General features: G+C 36.5%; 1 protein-coding gene across 1 annotated transcript; it reads left to right on the top strand.

The window, feature by feature from the left end:
* Positions 1-4,320: 4,320 nt before the first annotated feature.
* Positions 4,321-20,145, top strand: LOC127409840 (DBH-like monooxygenase protein 2 homolog). The gene is made up of 13 exons (XM_051644717.1): positions 4,321-4,825; positions 8,083-8,229; positions 9,599-9,751; positions 13,209-13,292; positions 13,381-13,533; positions 14,185-14,287; positions 14,395-14,561; positions 14,645-14,736; positions 16,461-16,557; positions 16,736-16,795; positions 17,945-18,075; positions 18,171-18,279; positions 19,513-20,145. The coding sequence occupies exons 1-13, from the start codon at positions 4,553-4,555 to the stop codon at positions 19,648-19,650; spliced, it is 1,707 nt and encodes a 568-aa protein (XP_051500677.1). The 5' UTR covers positions 4,321-4,552; the 3' UTR covers positions 19,651-20,145.
* The last annotated feature ends 188 nt before the right edge of the window (positions 20,146-20,333 follow it).

The following is a 20,333-nucleotide window of genomic DNA, read 5'->3' as shown; positions in this document are numbered from 1 at the left end:
TTGCACCTCTCCGGTTCAACCTTTATATGCTCCCACTAGGCCAAATTATGTACTATACACCCAGATATACAGTACCTAGCCTTATCGCCAAATGACTACAGCCCCATAGACTCCCTGTGCTGTGGATTGATGAAATTAATAGTTGGATCTACCGAAACTTCCTTCAGTTAAATAACGACAAGACAGAGGTCATTGTATTTGGCAATAAAGTCGAAACTCCCAAGGTTAACACATACCTTGACTCCAGGGGTCTAAAGACAGAAAATCAAGTAAAGAATCTTGGTTTCATTTTGGAGTCAGATCTTAGTTTCAGTGGTCATTTCAAAGAATAAATAAATCAGCCTACTTTCATCTCAAACATAAAGTGTGAATTAGATGTTTTGTATCCAGTCAAGACTTAGAGAAACTTGTTCATGCATTCATCACCAGTAGGTCCCAAAAAGACCAACCTGCAAATCATTCAGAATGCTGCTGCAAGGATTCTCACCCGAACCAAAAAATCTGAGCATATTACTTCAGTCCTCAGGTCTTTACACTGGCTTCCAGTTACACATAGAATTGATTTTAAAGTACTATTACTCATTTATAAATCACTCAATGGCCTAGGACCTAAATGCATTGTAGATATGCTTGTTGAATATAAACCTAACAGACCTCTCAGATCATTAGTCAACCGGAACCAGTTTCCAGAAAAGGTTAGATGTGCTCCAAATGTCACATTCAAATCCAGACTGAAAATATGTCTGTTTAGCTATGCATTTATAGAGTTCTGTGCTGCACATACTAATTGCGCTGCTTGATTTTATTTCTGTATTCTTTTCCTTTTTTATTCATTTGAATAATGTTTTCATTTTTAATTATTTATTTTATTACATTTAATTCTTATTTCTTGTTCTTATTTTTTGTGTATCTTGTAATCTCATTATAATTTTATGTAAAGCACTTTGTATTGTCATTGTGTATGTAATGTGCTATATAAATAAACTTGCCTTTCCTTGCCTAAAAGGAATTAAGATACTTTCCTTGCAAATGTGCCTTTTCATAAAAATGTCAAAATATTGATGTTTAACGATATGTCTAAATATATATATATTTTTTACTTCATAAACAGTCTTGAGGGTCTAAAGGGGTCCTCTCTGTTTTATTTATTTATTTATTGTCACATGAGAACAGAATCACATGAATTTTTTTACTTGAAGCCCCAGAAAAAATATCAAAATCACTTTAAACCTAGAAATAATAATAAAAAAAAAACATGTTCATCTTTGAAAAGGTGTAATCAAGTAACTGTTTTGTGTGAATTTCATTTTAAATGTATTTTTGAATCATTTAAATGATCTGGACAAAAAATGAGTGTCGTGTCATTGACCTTGAACTGGATATTTCCAGTCAGTTCCTAATTAGATCAAAACTGGTTACAACAACATAGCATAACAACACCTGTATCTTTGCAAAAATACAGGCATGTAAATACATTTGTTTTCTGTGTAAAGGACTGGCATGCTGATGGGACCTCCATGCCTGTGGTTGACCAGCACCAGAACTACAAATGCCTGTCTCTAACTGAGTCTGATGGGACAACTGTCATGAAGTTTCAGAGGTCCATTGAGGCCTGTGATGAAAATGATCTTCCCCTTTCACAGATGCAATAAACATACATTTACAAATGATCTGAACTTTATGTGCACAGTAGCACAGAGGAGGACTGAACATTGGGTATCAGTGAACATTAGTATCACTGGTTTATTGTTGAATGTTTCTTGTTGAGGATCTGTGGTGATTTTTGCAAATTAACCCCAAACATTTGGTCAAATTAACCCCAAACATTTGGTCAAATTAACCCCAAACATAATAAATGTCATAATTTGCCAAAATATGCCCTTTCTTACAAAACTGAAAATATATTACTGAGCCTTTAAACAGCACAAAGTATTGATTGTTAACACAATTGTGATTTTGCTGGTATAGAAAACGATTTTCCTGTGCAAACCGGACATGTCATTATAAATATAAAATAAACATATACATATCGAATGCCATGTTTTCTCCTAATACTTTGTATAAAATGATTGGTCAGAAGGGACATAGTCAGCAGGTATGACATAAAAGCAAATAACATTTTGAATTTGAGGAATTAATCTTATTTTTAAATGTTTGGGGTAATTTTGCCCCCAAACACTGAAGTCCAAAATTTAAACTCAACAGGAGGGTTAAAGGGATAGTTCACCCAAAAATGAAATTTCTCTAATCATAATCATTACTCACCCTCATGCCATCCCAGACATGTATGACTTTCATTCTTCTGCAGAACACAAACAAAGATTTTTCGAAGAATATCTCAGCTCTGTAGGTACATACAATGTAAGTGAACAGTGATCAGACCTTTCAAGCTCCAAAATCACATAAAGGCAGCATATAAGTAATCCATATGACTCCACTCCAGTGGTTAAATCCATGTCTTCAGAAGCAAAATGTTAGCTGTGGGTGAGAAACAGATCAATATTTAAGTCCTTTTTTACTATGAATCTCCACTTTTACTTTCACATTCTTAAACTGAAAGTGGAGATTTATAGTGAAAAAAGAGTTGAAAAATGGATCTGTTTCTCAGCCAAAATAACTGCATGGTTTCAGAAGACATATATTAAACCACTGGAGTCATATGGATTACTTTTATGCTGTCTTTATGTGATTTATGGAGCTTCAAAGTTCTGGCCACCATTCACTTGCATGGCATTGTTCAGCAGAAGAAAGTCATACTCATCTGGGATGGCATGAAAGTGAGTAAATTAATTTAAAAGGCATCCAAACTGTGAAGAAATATTTTTTCACTACATTGTTTTTACCATGTTTTGAAAAATGATGGCCATTAGCTCTTGCCAATGTAGTCAAATAACAGTGAAATTACAACAAAATGGTTGGTAATATGATTGGTCCATATAAGCAATTAAACAAAATAATTAGGCTACATAGAACTTTAAAAAATTTAATATTATAGTAGGCCTATATAAAGTATTTCTAATTTTATATATATATATATTCACTCAATGAGCACTTTATTAGGAACAATAATAAAGCCAATTGTGTGGCAGCAGTGCAATGCAACATGCAGATACGGGTCAGAAGCTTCAGTTAATGTTCACATCAACCATCAGAATGGGGAAAAATGTAATCTAAGTGATTTCGACCGTGGCATATTTTTTGGTGCCAGACGGGCTGGTTTGAGTATTTCTGTAACTGCTGATCTCCTGGTATTTTCACGCACAACAGTCACTAGAATTTACTCACAATAGTGCCAAAAACAAAAAACATCCAATGAGCAGCAGTTCTTCAGACAGAAATGCCTTGTTGATGAGAGAGGTCAACAGAGAATGACCAGACTGGTTTCGAGTTGACAGAAAGGCTACGGTAACTCAGATAACAGCTCTGTACAATTGTAGTGGGCAGAATAGCATCTTAGTATGCACAACTCGTCGAACCATGAGGCAGATGGGCTACAACCGCAGAAGACCACGTCGGGCACTTTATTAGGACCATAATGTTCTAAGATCAACAGTTCGTTTTGAAGCTGAATGACAGCAGTACAGTTTTTGTGTTTAAATATATATATATATATATATATGTATGGGACACAGGAGGCCTTAAGACATAAAAAACACTGTATGGGGGTTCAGGGATATCCCCTGAGAAAACATTGATAAAAATGTAAAGTCTGAATGGATGATTTTTATATTTTCCTTAAAGGGAGAATCTATTAACAACAAACAACCAATTTACATAACAATGAAGCATTAAAATACTGTTTGCATAATAAGTATAAATAGGATTTCCTGGCCATCCATGATGACATCTAATTTTCATGAAATAGAATCTGTTTGTTTATTATCAAAGGCTTGTAACATGCTGATTAATAAAGCTAAATTTAGACAAGGAAAAATACGTTATAGTCTAAAGGTGCCACGTTAACGTTTTTGATGTTAATATTTCTGATGTTAAAATAACCACAACTGCAACTGGTAGGTACAGTAAATTAGGCTTTATGCGGCTCCTCATTCTATATATAGTGGGAATAAAGTGCATTGCATGGGTATACACGTATGCTTACGCATTCACTTAGCCAGGTATCAGATAGCACAAAGATTGAGAGCTCGGTCCGGATCCGGACAGGAGTTTGCCTATTAAGTACCCCTGCCTTAGAGAGTTCTCTCTATCCTTTTTATTTTTTGTGATAGCCCTTTCTATTTGCTTTTCATGGAATGTTTGCTTTAGTTTACGTAATATTACGTATATAATGAATTATAAACTTCTGCTATTCAGTGGACTATTCATTACAGCTCCTTTTGTGGCCTTTTGAGTGACTATCACAAACGCTCTCTCGCATTGTCTGTTATGTCAGATGCTTTACAGGTGAACTGGAACCCGATGCACCACAACAAAGAAGGAGGAGTGTTACAAAGAGTTCTAATAGAGAACACTAGAGCACAATTTCAATTGCACAGCCTTCTGCAACATCTTTGAGATTAGAAATTGTTTTCCAGCTATTTGAAAAGGTAATATGGGCATATTATTTCCTGTCTTGCCCCTGGTCTTGCTCTTGGTCCAGTTGTCCTGGGCTCAGGAAGACGCTCTTCTCCCTTTCTCAGAAGACCTGGACCCCGACCACAAGGTGCATCTGAAGTGGGGATTTGATGAGATCCAGGGCACCATCTTGTTCGAGCTTAGCGTCACCACCAGCGGCTGGATCGGTTTTGGCTTCAGCCCCAAAGGAGGAATGACTGGAGCTGATATTGTCATTGGAGGAGTTGGACCAAAGGGCACTTATTTCAAGGTAAACTCAAAGTCTGAAATGTTTTTTAACAAGTGTAAGATGAAGACTGATAACTGTCAATTAAATTAATTCCAACCTCAATAATTCTTTTTCATTCTATTCTTACATTCTTTTATATAAGCTATATATATATATATATATATATATATATATATATATATATATATATATATATATATATATATATATGATTACTAATTTATTTTCTTTTATTTTATTTATTTTTTCAAATTTTTCAAATGTAGTCAGTTGAATATACCTTACCGTATGTAAATCCTTAAATTATGAGGCATAATTCACAATTTTGACATAATTTAAAGTCTGGAAATGTGCTTCATGCAATCTGTATCAAACAAGTCATTAGATGTTGTTAAATCTGTTTAGAAACTGTATATTTTGCAACAGATGCAAATTAAGGTAAAATCAAAACATACTTAGCCACAATTCAATAGAATTGTGCAACCTAGTGTTGATATAGTCCAGTTTAAGGTCATTGACAAATAAGGTTATCTGAGGTATTAAAAATAAGAAATCTTTTAAAAATCTAATTTAAAACACATGTCAAATTCGTATAAGTTAATCTATGTGTCCATATTGGTTTCAAATAAATCAAATTAAAAAAACAACTGACTTGGAAAACGTCATGTGGGGTAACCACTGAGTAACAAACAACCCTTGGACTCTCTTTGCTACTGTAGAGAGACTAACTAACACAGCGTCCCTGTGAAATACTCTCTGACAGCAAATGCAACGATTTTGCATCTTTTTCTTTAGGAAGAAAATGACAATTAGGACAATGACATTAGAATGGCTGTTTACAAAAAACTTTTTTTTAAATTTTTTTTATAAACTTGCTCATGCTCATCCTCATGTTGCACTGAGATTAAACAGCACCCGCCACAACAACTTCAGAAATTAGTTACTATGTCTGATTTTGAAGCAATTGATGGCACACTCCCCACATCAATTCTCAAAAATGTGTCTAGCATGTCTAGAGCCGATCTTTTAGAAATAGTCAATGCCTCACTCCTTAAAGGGCACTTTTCTAAAGTCCCTGAAAACAGCAGTTGTTAAGCACCTCCTATAAATAGAGCAATCTGGATAACTCCATATTAAACAACTACAGACCAATCTCAAATTGTCCTATCATGCTTAACAAATTATAAAACTCGAATGGCTACTTGGACAATTTCCAGTCTGGTTTCTGTCCACATCACAGCACCGAGATGGCACTCATAAAGATACATAATGATATTTGGCTAAATACTGATTCAGGCAAAATATCAGTGCTGGTATTACTAGATCTCAGTGAGCGCATTTACATGCACGTTCTTACACCGTTTATGCTGAATAAGCTGATAATGCGTGTGATCATGTAAAAGCAATAAACGGTGTTCCTTTATCGGTGTAAGGTCATAAATGGTGTAAGAATAAACCTGTCAACACAGGTCAATTTTTGCCCATTATGCCGAATTTGCGTGGCATGTTAACAGCTTTATTGGTGTTTATCCAATGTGCACATGTGCTAAGCGCATGTCTCTTCACGGTTTGACGTCAAAAGCAGAGAATAATGCGATTATTTCAAATCTCATGTAAACACGGTTTTCTTACTTTGTCAGATTTTTTAAATATGCTTATTTTGGGGGAGTAGTCAGTGTATTTGTGTGCAGGGAGGGGTTATTATGTGAACATAGGCAACTATGAATCTGAGTGGACATCCATGACATGTCCCACAAGGCTCAATTCTTGCACCGCTCCGGTTCAACCTTTATATGCTCCCACTAGGCCAAATTATGAGAAAGAACCAAATTGTGTACTATACACCCAGATATACAGTACCTAGCCTTATCGCCAAATGACTACAGCCCCATAGACTCCCTGTGCTGTGGATTGATGAAATTAATAGTTGGATCTACCGAAACTTCCTTCAGTTAAATAACGACAAGACAGAGGTCATTGTATTTGGCAATAAAGTCGAAACTCCCAAGGTTAACACATACCTTGACTCCAGGGGTCTAAAGACAGAAAATCAAGTAAAGAATCTTGGTTTCATTTTGGAGTCAGATCTTAGTTTCAGTGGTCATATCAAAGAATAAATAAATCAGCCTACTTTCATCTCAAACATAAAGTGTGAATTAGATGTTTTGTATCCAGTCAAGACTTAGAGAAACTTGTTCATGCATTCATCACCAGTAGGTCCCAAAAAGACCAACCTGCAGATCATTCAGAATGCTGCTGCAAGGATTCTCACCCGAACCAAAAAATCTGAGCATATTACTTCAGTCCTCAGGTCTTTACACTGGCTTCCAGTTACACATAGAATTGATTTTAAAGTACTATTACTCATTTATAAATCACTCAATGGCCTAGGACCTAAATGCATTGTAGATATGCTTGTTGAATATAAACCTAACAGACCTCTCAGATCATTAGTCAACCGGAACCAGTTTCCAGAAAAGGTTAGATGTGCTCCAAATGTCACATTCAAATCCAGACTGAAAATATGTCTGTTTAGCTATGCATTTATAGAGTTCTGTGCTGCACATACTAATTGCGCTGCTTGATTTTATTTCTGTATTCTTTTCCTTTTTTATTCATTTGAATAATTGTGTTATTTTTAATTATTTATTTTATTACATTTAATTCTTATTTCTTGTTCTTATTTTTTGTGTATCTTGTAATTTCATTATAATTTTTATGTAAAGCACTTTGTATTGTCATTGTGTATGTAATGTGCTATATAAATAAACTTGCCTTTCCTTGCCTAAAAGGAATTAAGATACTTTCCTTGCAAATGTGCCTTTTCATAAAAATGTCAAAATATTGATGTTTAACGATATGTCTAAATATATATATATTTTTTACTTCATAAACAGTCTTGAGGGTCTAAAGGGGTCCTCTCTGTTTTATTTATTTATTTATTGTCACATGAGAACAGAATGACATGAATTTTTTTACTTGAAGCCCCAGAAAAAATATCAAAATCACTTTAAACCTAGAAATAATAATAAAAATAAACATGTTCATCTTTGAAAAGGTGTAATCAAGTAACTGTTTTGTGTGAATTTCATTTTAAATGTATTTTTGAATCATTTAAATGATCTGGACAAAAAATGAGTGTCGTGTCATTGACCTTGAACTGGATATTTCCAGTCAGTTCCTAATTAGATCAAAACTGGTTACAACAACATAGCATAACAACACCTGTATCTTTGCAAAAATACAGGCATGTAAATACATTTGTTTTCTGTGTAAAGGACCGGCATGCTGATGGGACCTCCATGCCTGTGGTTGACCAGCACCAGAACTACAAATGCCTGTCTCTAACTGAGTCTGATGGGACAACTGTCATGAAGTTTCAGAGGTCCATTGAGGCCTGTGATGAAAATGATCTTCCCATTACTGTGAGCAAGCTTAATCATTAAATACGTTTATATATTCCTAATGTAACGATAGCCAGCTAGTAGGTAGCTGTGCAGTGTGTAAGCCTCACTCCCCTGGCCTCATGAGGTGCACTATTGAGTGATGCTACAGGCTTTAGCCTCCTCATTAGTATGCTTGCCTCCCATGCTGGAGACCCTGGTTCAAATCCCACTCAGAGCAGGTCATGCAGAACTGGTTACAGTGGTGCCATGACTCAGATGGGAGTGATGTTTAGGGGGATGAGTGTAACAGGAGCCTGGTGGTAGGTAGCAATGCAGTGTGTAAACCTCACTCCCCTGGCCTCAAAAGGTACACTAGCAACTGATGCTGGAGGCTGTAGCCTTTAGCCTCATTAACATGCCCACCTACCATGCTGGAGACCTCGGTTCAAATCCTGCTCAGAGTGGATTGAGCAGGACTGGTTACAATGACAAGGAAATCAACACCATCAGTTTAACCCTCTTCTTATATAATATGTAAGCTTTTCTCTGCAGTTGTATTCAGTAAACAATGACAGTGTAACTATGGCATAGTAGGACAAACACGAAAATGTAAGTGAATCCATGCAATGAACCAGGACGTTTCTATGAACTGCTCGCTCTCGCTCTCTCTCTCTCTCTCTCTCTCTCTCTCTCTCTCTCTCGATCTCAAGATTCAAATAGCTTTATTGGTATGGTGAAAGAAAAGCTTTACATTGCCAAAGCATAGTAACATTAAATATGCATATATACACAGTTACACACATATACAGTACATGCAGTTAAAGAAATGTAAAAATACAATAAAATAAAGAAATATTAAAAAGTGTAAATAAAAGTAGTTTGTTATGTAATGTTTTCCATTTTATGCATGTGGCACAGTGTTTCGTTATTGTCTGGTAGTGGTCCTGTTCCATTGGTTGAGAACACTATAAAATTGGTTCGTACAACCCATGTGCTATATTCCAAGTCTTCTGAAGCCATCTGATAACTTTATGTGAGAAACAAACTAATGTTTATGTTGTTATTAAACTTCAAAAGCTTCTGATGGCTTTAGAAGACTTGGAATAGTTATAAAATTGCATGGAAAAGAGCGACCAGCACAGTCTTTTGGGTTCCACAGAAGAAAGAGAGTCACACAGGTTTAGAACAAGATTATGCTAAATAAATGATAAGTACATTTTCATATTTGGGTGAACTTTTTCTACTATTTCACTGCAAAGTTTTGGGAGTGACAAACACATTTAGCTGCATGTGGCCAAAACATTTCTCATTTCTGTTTAGATTTTTAAACTGGTATTGGAGATTCAGGTATCAATGAAAGTCTACAATTGAAAAGGATTTTACACTCTTTGTTTCATCCCATAATTAGACTCTTCCCATCAAGCTGATCTATGCATACGGACAGACAGATGACATCACATACCACAGTACCAAAAGAGGGACGAAGGAGGTGAACCTGTTGAGGTACATGCCTCGGGTCACCCCTCCAAACAGCAAGTTTTTCGACATGACCATGGTCAATGTAAGAGAGATTTTAAATTTTTTTTCTTTTTTTGCCTTTATAATTTTCTGTTCCTGAAAACGTAATAACTATGAACATTTTAACACACTGACTCACCATCATGTCATTCCATATGTTGTTTTTATGTTACACAAAAGGTAATTTTTTAAAGCATATTTACGCAGTTCCTTTTGATGGAATTAAAATTCATGGTGACCAAAAATGACAAAAAGAAATGACATTAAAAAAAAATCTAACAAACATCAAAGTAGTGCATACGTCTCATACACTATACCAAGTCCTCTGAAGGCATATGATAGCTTTGTGTGAGTTACAGGTCGAATTTAAATTTTTCGGTCGGAAAGGCACGAATAATATGAATAAAAAATGTTTATCTAAGAAGCACAAGAACAAAACGATATTTCAAATAGACATATCCAAAATAACAAAATTATGAGTCTGTGAAGCAAATTTTACTAAAATGTAAACCTTATGAAGGAAAATACACACAGTGTGATTTCATATAGGATGGCAGCAGTTTAGACTCCATTTGCTCCAAATTTTGAATGTCCAATTCCCAATTTGCTATAAGTCCTTGTGGTGGCATATGACTCACCTCAATCCGGGTGGTGGAGGATGAATCTCAGCTGCCTCTGTGTCTGAGATTGTCAATCCACACATCTTATCACATGGCTCATTGAGCATGTTACCACAGAGACAAAGTATGTGTGGAGGCCCATGCCATCCACTGCAGCATCTATGCACGACTCACCACACACCACACTGAGAGTGAACCACATTATAGCGATCATGAGGAGGATACCCCGTGTGATTCTACCCTGGCTGGAGTCACTCAGCATGCCCTGGGATTCGAACTTGCAAACTCCAGCTACCCAGAGCTACCCAGGCCCCCTGTTTTTCACTTCTTGAAATGTCTATGCGAATTTGTCACACAATTTCAAACAGTTTGGAGATTCCACCATCAGGTGGAAATAAAGTTCATGTACAAACTCAAAAAATATAGTGGAACATCAAATTATGTCCCTGACAATAGTTGTTTTATGAAACAAAAATGTATTATATTTTTGTTAAACTACGTATCTATAGGTCATGGTTTATTTTTCAGTGATTATTTTTGTTATGTTTATGTTTACAATTGTATTTATGATCTAATGTGTATTGGTATTTTTCCACCTGTTGTCGTAGTGTTTTTTAAGTCACTTTAAAATGGGCTGGTGGAAGAAGTTGGACAGCGAAAAATGTTTGGATTTGGAGTTTTTTGACCACTTCTTTATTTTGAATATATTTTTGTTTTGTTTGAAGTGTAGTTTGAATTTAGAAATATGGTTGGTTTAATTTTCGGGTTTCAATAAATGAATTAAATGTTTCAAAATCAAAAGTGAAGTGCATGCCAATACAATCAATACTAAGCCATGATTTGTGTGTCAGTAGATTATTAATAATGCTTACATTCTGTATAATTTAACGGAGCCTACAAATCTGGATGAGAACCACAGTTTCCATGCGTTTAAAAGGAGCGTGTCACTGTCAAAGAAAAATGCCTGACATTCAAGGACAAGGTTAATGCATAAAAGAGATAAATCCATATTTCTATTCTTCTAATTCATTGCATACAGTCTATTTACAATGCCAAGTTAAGTTGCTGTCTTTGTTTATATATCGCTGGTGCTTGACAGGGAATAGACTGTATAATAGGATGCAGACAAGGCACGTGCCGAGGGCTTTGAGACTGGGAACATCAAAGATTTTTAATTCACATTATTAAATGAAAACACATACAATACACATATTGTACAGTGCAGGTGAGTGTAATGTTTTAAATTCAGGACAGTAATATTGCTCATATCACACAAACTAAAGATTGTCGTATATTGAGCCGAGCATGTTTATGTCCATTAAATCACACAATTAGCTATAGTGCCAGAAGAGCTTGCTTTGACATACAACATAAAGAAAAAAGAAAAGATTGCCAGTTACTAGTTTCAACATCATAGGCCTCACACGTCAGTCTTCCCACAGTTCAGAACCTCTGGAACTATAAAACAGACATTACACAAGAAGGACATGATTGTCAGATCACCACTTCTTAGCCTCAAACAAACCAGAAACAATGACCTAGTATCTATGACCTAGTAACAATAACACAGATTTTTAATACATATATCAACTTACCTTTCCTGGAACACAAAATCCATGCGTCTCTCCTTGCAAATGAACATCTTTGTCACTTTGTTGTAAGTTTCGATAGCCTCTTTTTCTCGATTTTTAATTGAAATTAACTTCCGCATAGGTCGTCGATGCTTACACTGCAGATATCCATTTTAGTGCTTAATAACGCATTAGATTCTTGAACTTGAACATGCTGAAGCAAAACTAAAATCTAGCCTATCGGATAGCATGACTGAAGGAAGGAGCTTCTGATTGGCTTACTCATTTTGGTAGGCATGCTTACCTTGGCCATTTGTAGTAGCGGGCGTGATTCAATTTGATTGAATGTAGAGTGTTGAATGAAAGGGCGGTAAACAATGCTTTGAATCAGAGAAAGCGTAACATAAAGTGCTTATACCCGAGTGTGGCGCCAAAGCGAATAAATTAATAACTGTCTGTGCTGCTCAACTGAGATGAAAGATGACGAATTTAGACGAAAACTGTAGTTTATATTAACAATTAGATTTAAATATTTCATAGTGTCATTTTTCTTTTTACCCTTATGTTAGATAAGAACTGCTTACCTTGCTTATACAGACGGCACGTCCCTGATGCAGACAGTGCTGGAGAAGAATCTCAGAATTAAATTGCACTTGACCCAGCCCATTAGGGCTTTGCGTGCGTAATTTTGCCAAACCCACTTGGGCCTAGATTTAGCGCTTGCTTTCACGAAAATACCAAAACATCATGGCTATGCCCACTGACTTTGCGCTAGCACTCTTAAAATAGGGCACACTTAAATAATCAAAACCTAATAATAATAAACACACGTCTGGTTTAAGCCGTGCCCTTTGTCCGGTTCTGTCTGAATACAGATACAGATAATCTTGCCAAAGCAACAGATACAGATAATTGCTTCGCTGCACCCCTATTATTCACTGATAATTGTTACTCTGATAATCTTCCCCTCCAGTGAGCTGTTAACCCGAGAACCGTTGCAACCAGATTATTGAGTTAATGAGAACTGAATTAGTGAGCCGGTTCCTCACACAAAGGTATCATATGGCTTCAGAAGGCTTCGAATATATAACACAAGTCATATGGACGACTTTTATGATGCTTTTTTTTGGTTTGTTTTTTTCACAGCAATGGTCGCCATGAACTGTCATTGTATGTAAAAGATTTACTTGATTCTAGAAGAAAGAAATTAATTTAGAGCCATATAACGGCTCACATATACGTGTGAGAAAATAATGACAGAAGTTGCATGTTTGTGTGAATTATTCTTTACAATTTTTTATCATTTCAGTTCACAGTACCAGCTAATCAAACATACTATCACTGTAAGATCCTGAGAGCCCCGACCTTTGATCAGAAACATCATATTTATCGGGTGAGTGACTATGACCTTTATTACGATTATCTATTAAATAACCCATCACTCAACTTCTCCATCTTTGACTTCTTCTCGTCATTTCCAGATTGAGCCATTTATTGAAAACATTGACCTAGTGCATCACCTGCTGCTGTACCGCTGCCCCCCAAGTGTGACGGAGCCATCTGAAGCTGAATGTTACACAGGGGGAAATGAAAATTGCATGGAGGTCGTTTCAGTGTGGGGAGTTGGAGGAGGGGTCAGTCTCTTTTTTGGATTGCGATTCAACCATTGTCATTAAATGGTTATGTTTCCTTATTTTTAAACAAAGTTATAAACAAAAGTTCGGGAGGAGGATGATCATCTCCTGTCAATCACAATGCAATGGTGTATAAACTAGTGTTGGGGAAGCTATTTTGAAACTGTAGCTAAGCAAGCTACACGCTTCTCATAATTTAAAGTAAATGGTCAGAAATTTTGTAGTTTTGTAGTTAAGAGCTGCTTGTGATAATTCTTCCGGTATTCCTTAACCACCCCAGATCCACCTCTATTTCTATTTATTTATTCTATGTATTACCATTGCACTGTAAATATAATAGATTAAAAGTTCTTCAGAGGGTTCCGCCAGTGTGGCATCTGAGGGACCCCAAATGGTGCCTCGAGAATCTTTTATATTTTGACAGTGATATCTTCACTAATTAAAGGGATAGTTCCCCCAAAAATGAAAAATGTAATTTACTCACCCTCATGTTATCCCAAAACCATTTAGCTATCTTTCTTCCTTGGAACACAATAGGAGATATTAATTCATGAAATGTAGACTAATATGTAGCTTTGAAGTTTTGTGGGTTCTAAAATTGACTGTTAAAATTAGCAAAAATATTTCAGCCTTTTTACCCATTTCTCTCAGGCTTTTGAATTCCCTGAGGTGGCAGGACTTCCGATTGGAGGAAATGTTGGTGATATTCTCTACAGGCTTGAAGTGCATTACAACAATCCAAATAAAATAGCAGGTACTTACAATGTAAACCATGTGTGATTTATGCTATGAAACCATACAGTATGAGGCTTTTGACCACCACAATGCAAGTGGACTCTCCTTTGTCTTTTCTCTACACAGGTCGAGTTGATAACTCAGGTCTACGATTCTATTATACATCTGAACTCCGTCAGCATGATGCAGCTGTTCTCATGACAGGGCTCGGGGTGTTCCCTGGGTACGCCATCCCGCCCAACGCCAAGTCTTTCCTCACGTATGGCCTGTGTGACACTGCTTATATTCCAAAGGTACATGTTTAACTTCTCATATTCTATTAAGAGACAGCATTAGTAGATGATTTTATAATCCAGTCTTGTTCGGTGTTCTGCAGGTTCTGCCTGGAACTCCACAGGATCTTCAGGTGTTTTCTGTGATGCTGCACACACACTTGGCTGGACGGAAGGTTCGAGTTGGCCACTTCAGGTAAACATCTCAGTGTGACAGTTCAGCAATAATGACAATAATGACCACTGTATAAAACAGCTTAAATCAGTCTAAGGGGTTAAGGCTGTTCTCTCTTTCTGGTTTCAGAGGGGTTCTGGTCACTTGTTTGCTGTTTAGGCTAGGAGAGCAGCTTAACCAGCTGGTGGTTAAAGTTTTTTTTTTTTTTTTAGCAGGGCAATGACTGTTAGTTTCTACAGGCAACAGTTTGCTCAAAAATCAAGTTTAGCTGCACGTGTCACAACTGAACATTAATAAGATGGATTTGGGCTATTATATGTAAAGAACAATGCAACGGTTCTTTAAGCGGGAACAAAGTTTAAACAAAATGAAAACAAAAATATCAAAGATTGTGCTGAGCTAATGAAGCATCTCAGGTTTAGGCTACCCTCATAAATGTTACATTTCTGCCTCTAAACCCTCCAAAAATTGGCCCCATTGACTTCCATTGTAAGTGCCTCACTGTAACCTTGATATCTGCTTTTTGTAAAGTAAAAGAGGGATGATTCTATTTTTTTATTATGCCGTAAATGCTGTTGATTTAGCTTAACTTGAACTGAACCCAGAATATTCCTTTAAGAGTAGAATTTAATGTAAACAAAGACTATAAAAGAAAGTAACAGACATTATTCACAGCAGCGGCATCTTTGATTTTTGACGTGAATGAAAAAGAGGCTGTGAGGGTTAGACGTATAGTCTCTCCAATGACATGCACTGTATCAAAAAATCAATGGAAAGATTTTTTCAATGTTTTGTCAGCAGAACGATCCAAAAAACAACTGTACAACCCACTGAAGAGACTGTACCCCTCACAGCTCATTGTCATTCCCATCAAAAATCAAAGATGGCGCTGTTGTGATAGGTTTTCAGACCATGATATGAATGCTTCATGATGTATTTTCTCTCACGGGGTTAATGAGAGAAATGTGATGGTTTGACCGAAGGGTTAATCATGAGGCCACATGGTGAACTTGGGTGGACCAACTCTGCTGTGTTTGATGTGTGAGGGAATGTGTGTGTGACCAAGCAACAATGTTGTATAAACACCTAATTGACATACTAAAGTGAAATTGAATATACCTGTATGGAAATGAACTCAAGTAAGAGTTAAACTGTGGAGGCCTGGGTAGCTCGGCAAGTAATGATGCTGACTACCACACCTGGAGTCGCAAGTTCGAATCCAGGGCATGCTAAGTGACTCCAGTCAGGCTTCCTAAGCAACCAATTGGCCCGGTTGCTAGGGTGGGTAGCGTCACGTTGGGTTAACCTTCTTGTGGTCGCTATAATGTGGTTCTCGCTCTCAGTGGGGTGCGTGGAGTTGTGCGTAGATGCTGCAGAGAATATCGTGAAGCCTCCACACACGCTAGGTCTCCGTGGTAGTGAGCTCAACAAGCCATGTGATAAGATGCACGGGTTGACGGTCTCAGACGTGGAGGCAACTAAGATTCGTCCTCCGCCACCCGGATTGAGGCGAGTCATTACGCCACCACAAGGACTTAGAGCGCATTGGGCATTCCAAACTGGGGAGAAAAAGAAAATAAGAGTTAAACTTACCCATCCCTGCTGAAAAGTTTATATCAGTGAGATATTACCCTCAGAGAATCAGGGTTACATCCGTAACCTAAAGTCACTGTATCAAACTTTTGATTTATTTTTTTATTTTATTTTTATGTTTGCCTCTTTTTGTAATTTTTTAACTTCTTCAGAGAAGAAAAACAGATTGATCTCCTAGCTGCGGACGAAAACTACAATTTTGAATTCCAGGAAGTGGTTAACTTGGGTAAAACTAAGACAGTGAAGTTGGTAAGTGTTAAGTAGTTAGAATACAGCTTTCCATGCCATTCAGTTTACATGGATTTCAGGCATAAATCTCAAATATACCATGCACTGCTAACATTTATATATTAGTCAAGTCAAAAAAGTGGTATTGTTTAACCAGGAAAGTTAAACAAGGAAAGCAAAACATTTTTTTCTTTTACAGGGTGACAAATTGCTGGTGGAGTGTACTTATAATACTGAAAGTCGCACCACACTTACATGGGTTAGTACATTTACATATAAACCTACAATGACATAGCATAAAATTTCACTGCCTCTTTCTATTAATTTCGTATCCTGGTGGCTGTGTTCCATTCAGCTCGGAAAGTTTGAATTTTCCATCTACCTACTTGACGTGCGAAAATCTAGTACTCTGATTTCACTGAAATACAGATGTATGGAGTCACGTCAGCATGGCAGCACCCCAGGAGACATAGACAGTTGATCCTAAACATTCATTTCTCATTTAAATAAAATTTATAAATCAGTTTAAGCTGCTATATTACATGATGATAAAACCTATTTGCAGATACAGGTGTGCAAACACTAAATACGTTCTTCTGTTGATAATATGACACATCCCTTACGAAAATTGAGAGTTCATGGCAAATTTGCCACAAATTCACCACTGATCATTTTCACATGCAAATGAGCTTTGCGGCAAACTTGCGGCAATTTATCCATTGTTGCCAAAGGTTTTCCGGAGGTTCACCACTACTGGCGAAGAGCTGCAAACTTCTGACAAACATTTGCAGGGAATCAAAAGCTCTTTTGCATGTGAAAATAAAAAAATGGCAAATTTGCGGCTAGTTTAGATTATATTTATAAGGGCTTCGAAATGAATGAGAACATTTTTTAGCATTGGTTTTTCGCTAGGAGGCTTCTTTGTTGACAATCGAACAATTGCAAAACAAATGCTAGCACTGCATAGCAACATTTACCTTCTGCAGTCACTAGTACCCTTGCAAAAAACTAAACTAGCTGCAAACTTGCCAGAAGTTTGCAGCTCTTCGCCTGAATTGGTGAACTTCTGGCAAACCTTTGGTAACAATGAACAATTTGCTGCAAGATTGCTGCAAGGCTCATTTGCATGTGAAAATTATCAGTGGTTTTCGTTAGGGGAGATTTCTTTGTGGACAATTGAATGACTGCAAAACAAATGCTAGCATTGCATAGCAACATTTATATTTTTCGCAGTCGCTAAGAGACTTAGCAATTGCTAGCATTGTCATTTGTTTCTTTATATGTCATCTTCTGAGCGTGTGGAAATGGAATGCATTTATAGTCGGAAGTCTATCTCGCATCCGACTTTGAATACAACACAGCGTTAGCATGTGTGCTCTGACATGTTGATCTTTATTTCTGCCTGTAGGGGGGTCTCTCAACTTTGGAGGAGATGTGCTTGGCTTTCCTCTATTACTATCCAGCTATGAGTTTAAGCGTTTGTGAGAGCTTCCCTGATCACAGAGTCTTACAATCTGTGATGGGGGCAACAAATGCTTAGTAATCCAATTACAAACTCTAGATCATTGTATGCATTTTTAGGTCACAAGTGTTGCCCTAATTATGACTGTGGCTTTTATTTAATAACTTTGCAGTGACTGGGGCCTTATGATGTACACGAAGACTTGGAATGAGACAACTATCAATCAATACCAACAGACATTGAAAAGAATCAACCAATTTGTCATAGTTGCTAACTCTGATGTAAGTATCCATATCTCGACAATATTGCTGTAACCTCTATTACATTAACATTAATGACATGTACTAATAACTACATTAACTATTGGAAATGTACTGTACTGTTATAAAGGCTGCATTATCTACAGCAGTAGCCCAAAACAATATTTTTTTTGGCCCGCCTGTGCAGCCTAGGTGAAGTCTGCCTGAACTAATGAAAATTATGTGACTGTTGCGACTTCTGCAAAATTATAACACATAATTAATTACACGTATTGCATCTGTTCTGAGGTGAAATTACCACTGTATGGTGCTAAAAAGAAGTTCAATGTTCACTTTAACAGATGAGGTTTAAAGGTTAAAAGGATAGTTCCCTCTAAAATTCACTCTCATCATTTACTCACATTCATGCCATCCCAGATTTGTATTACTTTCTTTCTTTTGCTGAACACAAATGAAGATTTTTAGAATAATATCGCCACTCTGTTGGTCCATACAATGCAAGTGAATAGTGGCCAGAGCTTTGAAGGTCCAAAAAGCACATTAAGGCAGCATAAAAGTAATCCATATAACTCCAGTGTTAAAATCTTCAGAAGCGATAAGATAGGTGTGGATGAGAGGTGGAAATATGCACAAAGAATGTGAATCTCCAAAAAGAAAAGAAGAATTTGAAAGTGAAAGTGGAGATTTCTATATATAAAAAAGCCTTAAATATGAATCTGTTTCTCACACACACTTATCATATTGCTTCTGAAAATATAGATTTAAACACTGGAGTCTTATGGATTCCTTTTATGCTGCTTTAATGTGCTTTTTGGACCTTCAAAGCTCTGGCCACCATTTACTTGCATTATATTGACCTACAGAGCTGAGATATCCTTCTAAAAATCTTAGTTTGTGTTCAGCAGAAAAATGAAAGTCATACATATCTGGGATGGCATGATGGTGAGTAAATTTTGAGAGAATTTTTGGTTGAACAATCCCTTTAATGCTCTATCGAGTTTGAAAAAAAACAAAACCTACCTACCTCCCTAACTTAAACCTAAACCTAACCGATAATAAAAAGCAAATGTGACATGAAAAACACAATTGCTGAAGCAACCACTTTAGTTTGTTGTGTTTCTATGACACTTTTGACTCATGTGTCAACTAACGTGCTCTTCAGTGCAAGTGCAACACTATATCATTATGTTCAAATTTTTTTTTAAAGGATCCTTGTCAACTGTACCTGACAGCCTTTTGTATATGTATTTCCAGAACTTCTCCTCCGACATAGGGATGATTCCTGATCTTAAAGTCATCACGCCTGCACCCTGCATGAGCGGTTGTGCCACCAAATTTATTGCTTGGATATCGCTGCTCCTCTGCTTAGCCATGCAATGGGTTTCCTTATGAAACTTTAATGAGCAAAATACTGTAGTGCACTTAAAAAAAAAAAAAATATATATATTCTTAACATAAATTTGTCTTGTTTTCCAGTAAAAATATCTAAAAATCCTTAAAGCATAATAAAGTTACCTGAGAAGCAACACTGCATAATATATTAAGACTTATTTTCAGGGAATGTTTCTATAACATAAGTGTATTTTGTCTTACTTCACTAACAGATTTTTATTTACTTGTTTAAATTAAACCTTGAATGCATACCTCTAGTGACCCGGGACCTTCTTCCACCACCTTTACCTAATCCATTTTTTGGAGCCCCCACTTTCTTAAGTTTTCCTAAACCTTTCTAAAACCCTTATGAATAGTGTAACAATAACAAAAATACCACAACTGCAATGTAACATTTATTTCTAATTGCTTAATTATCACACGTAAACAGGGTTGTGACCCGACCTATGTACTATAAAAGTGTTGCAAAATATATTTGTGCTTCCAGAAATCATATTTTTATGTTTTACGTTTGCTCTTTGCTCTTGAGATCTATTTCTTTGTTTATTACAAGACAAATGAGTACTATATTCATGACGATTTTCCGTGCAGCTGTGGTGAATTATCAGTATCGCATATGCATGTACACACATATTATACATATTATACTCTCTGTAAATGCCAACACCGCACTCTCGTGTCTC

The sequence above is a fragment of the Myxocyprinus asiaticus genome, chromosome 19, assembly GCF_019703515.2.
Source record: "Myxocyprinus asiaticus isolate MX2 ecotype Aquarium Trade chromosome 19, UBuf_Myxa_2, whole genome shotgun sequence".
NCBI classification, from domain to species: Eukaryota; Metazoa; Chordata; class Actinopteri; order Cypriniformes; family Catostomidae; genus Myxocyprinus; species Myxocyprinus asiaticus.
This window is presented reverse-complemented; position numbering and strand designations above follow the sequence as displayed.

Coding starts and splice junctions, on each gene's coding strand:
- LOC127409840 (XM_051644717.1), top strand. CDS start 4,553: ATGGGCATATTATTTCCTGTCTTGCCCCTGGTCTTGCTCTTGGTCCAG. Junction 8,230..9,598: donor AAAATGATCTTCCCATTACT/GTGAGCAAGCTT, acceptor TCCCATAATTAG/ACTCTTCCCATCAAGCTGAT. Junction 18,076..18,170: donor ATGGGGGCAACAAATGCTTA/GTAATCCAATTA, acceptor ATAACTTTGCAG/TGACTGGGGCCTTATGATGT.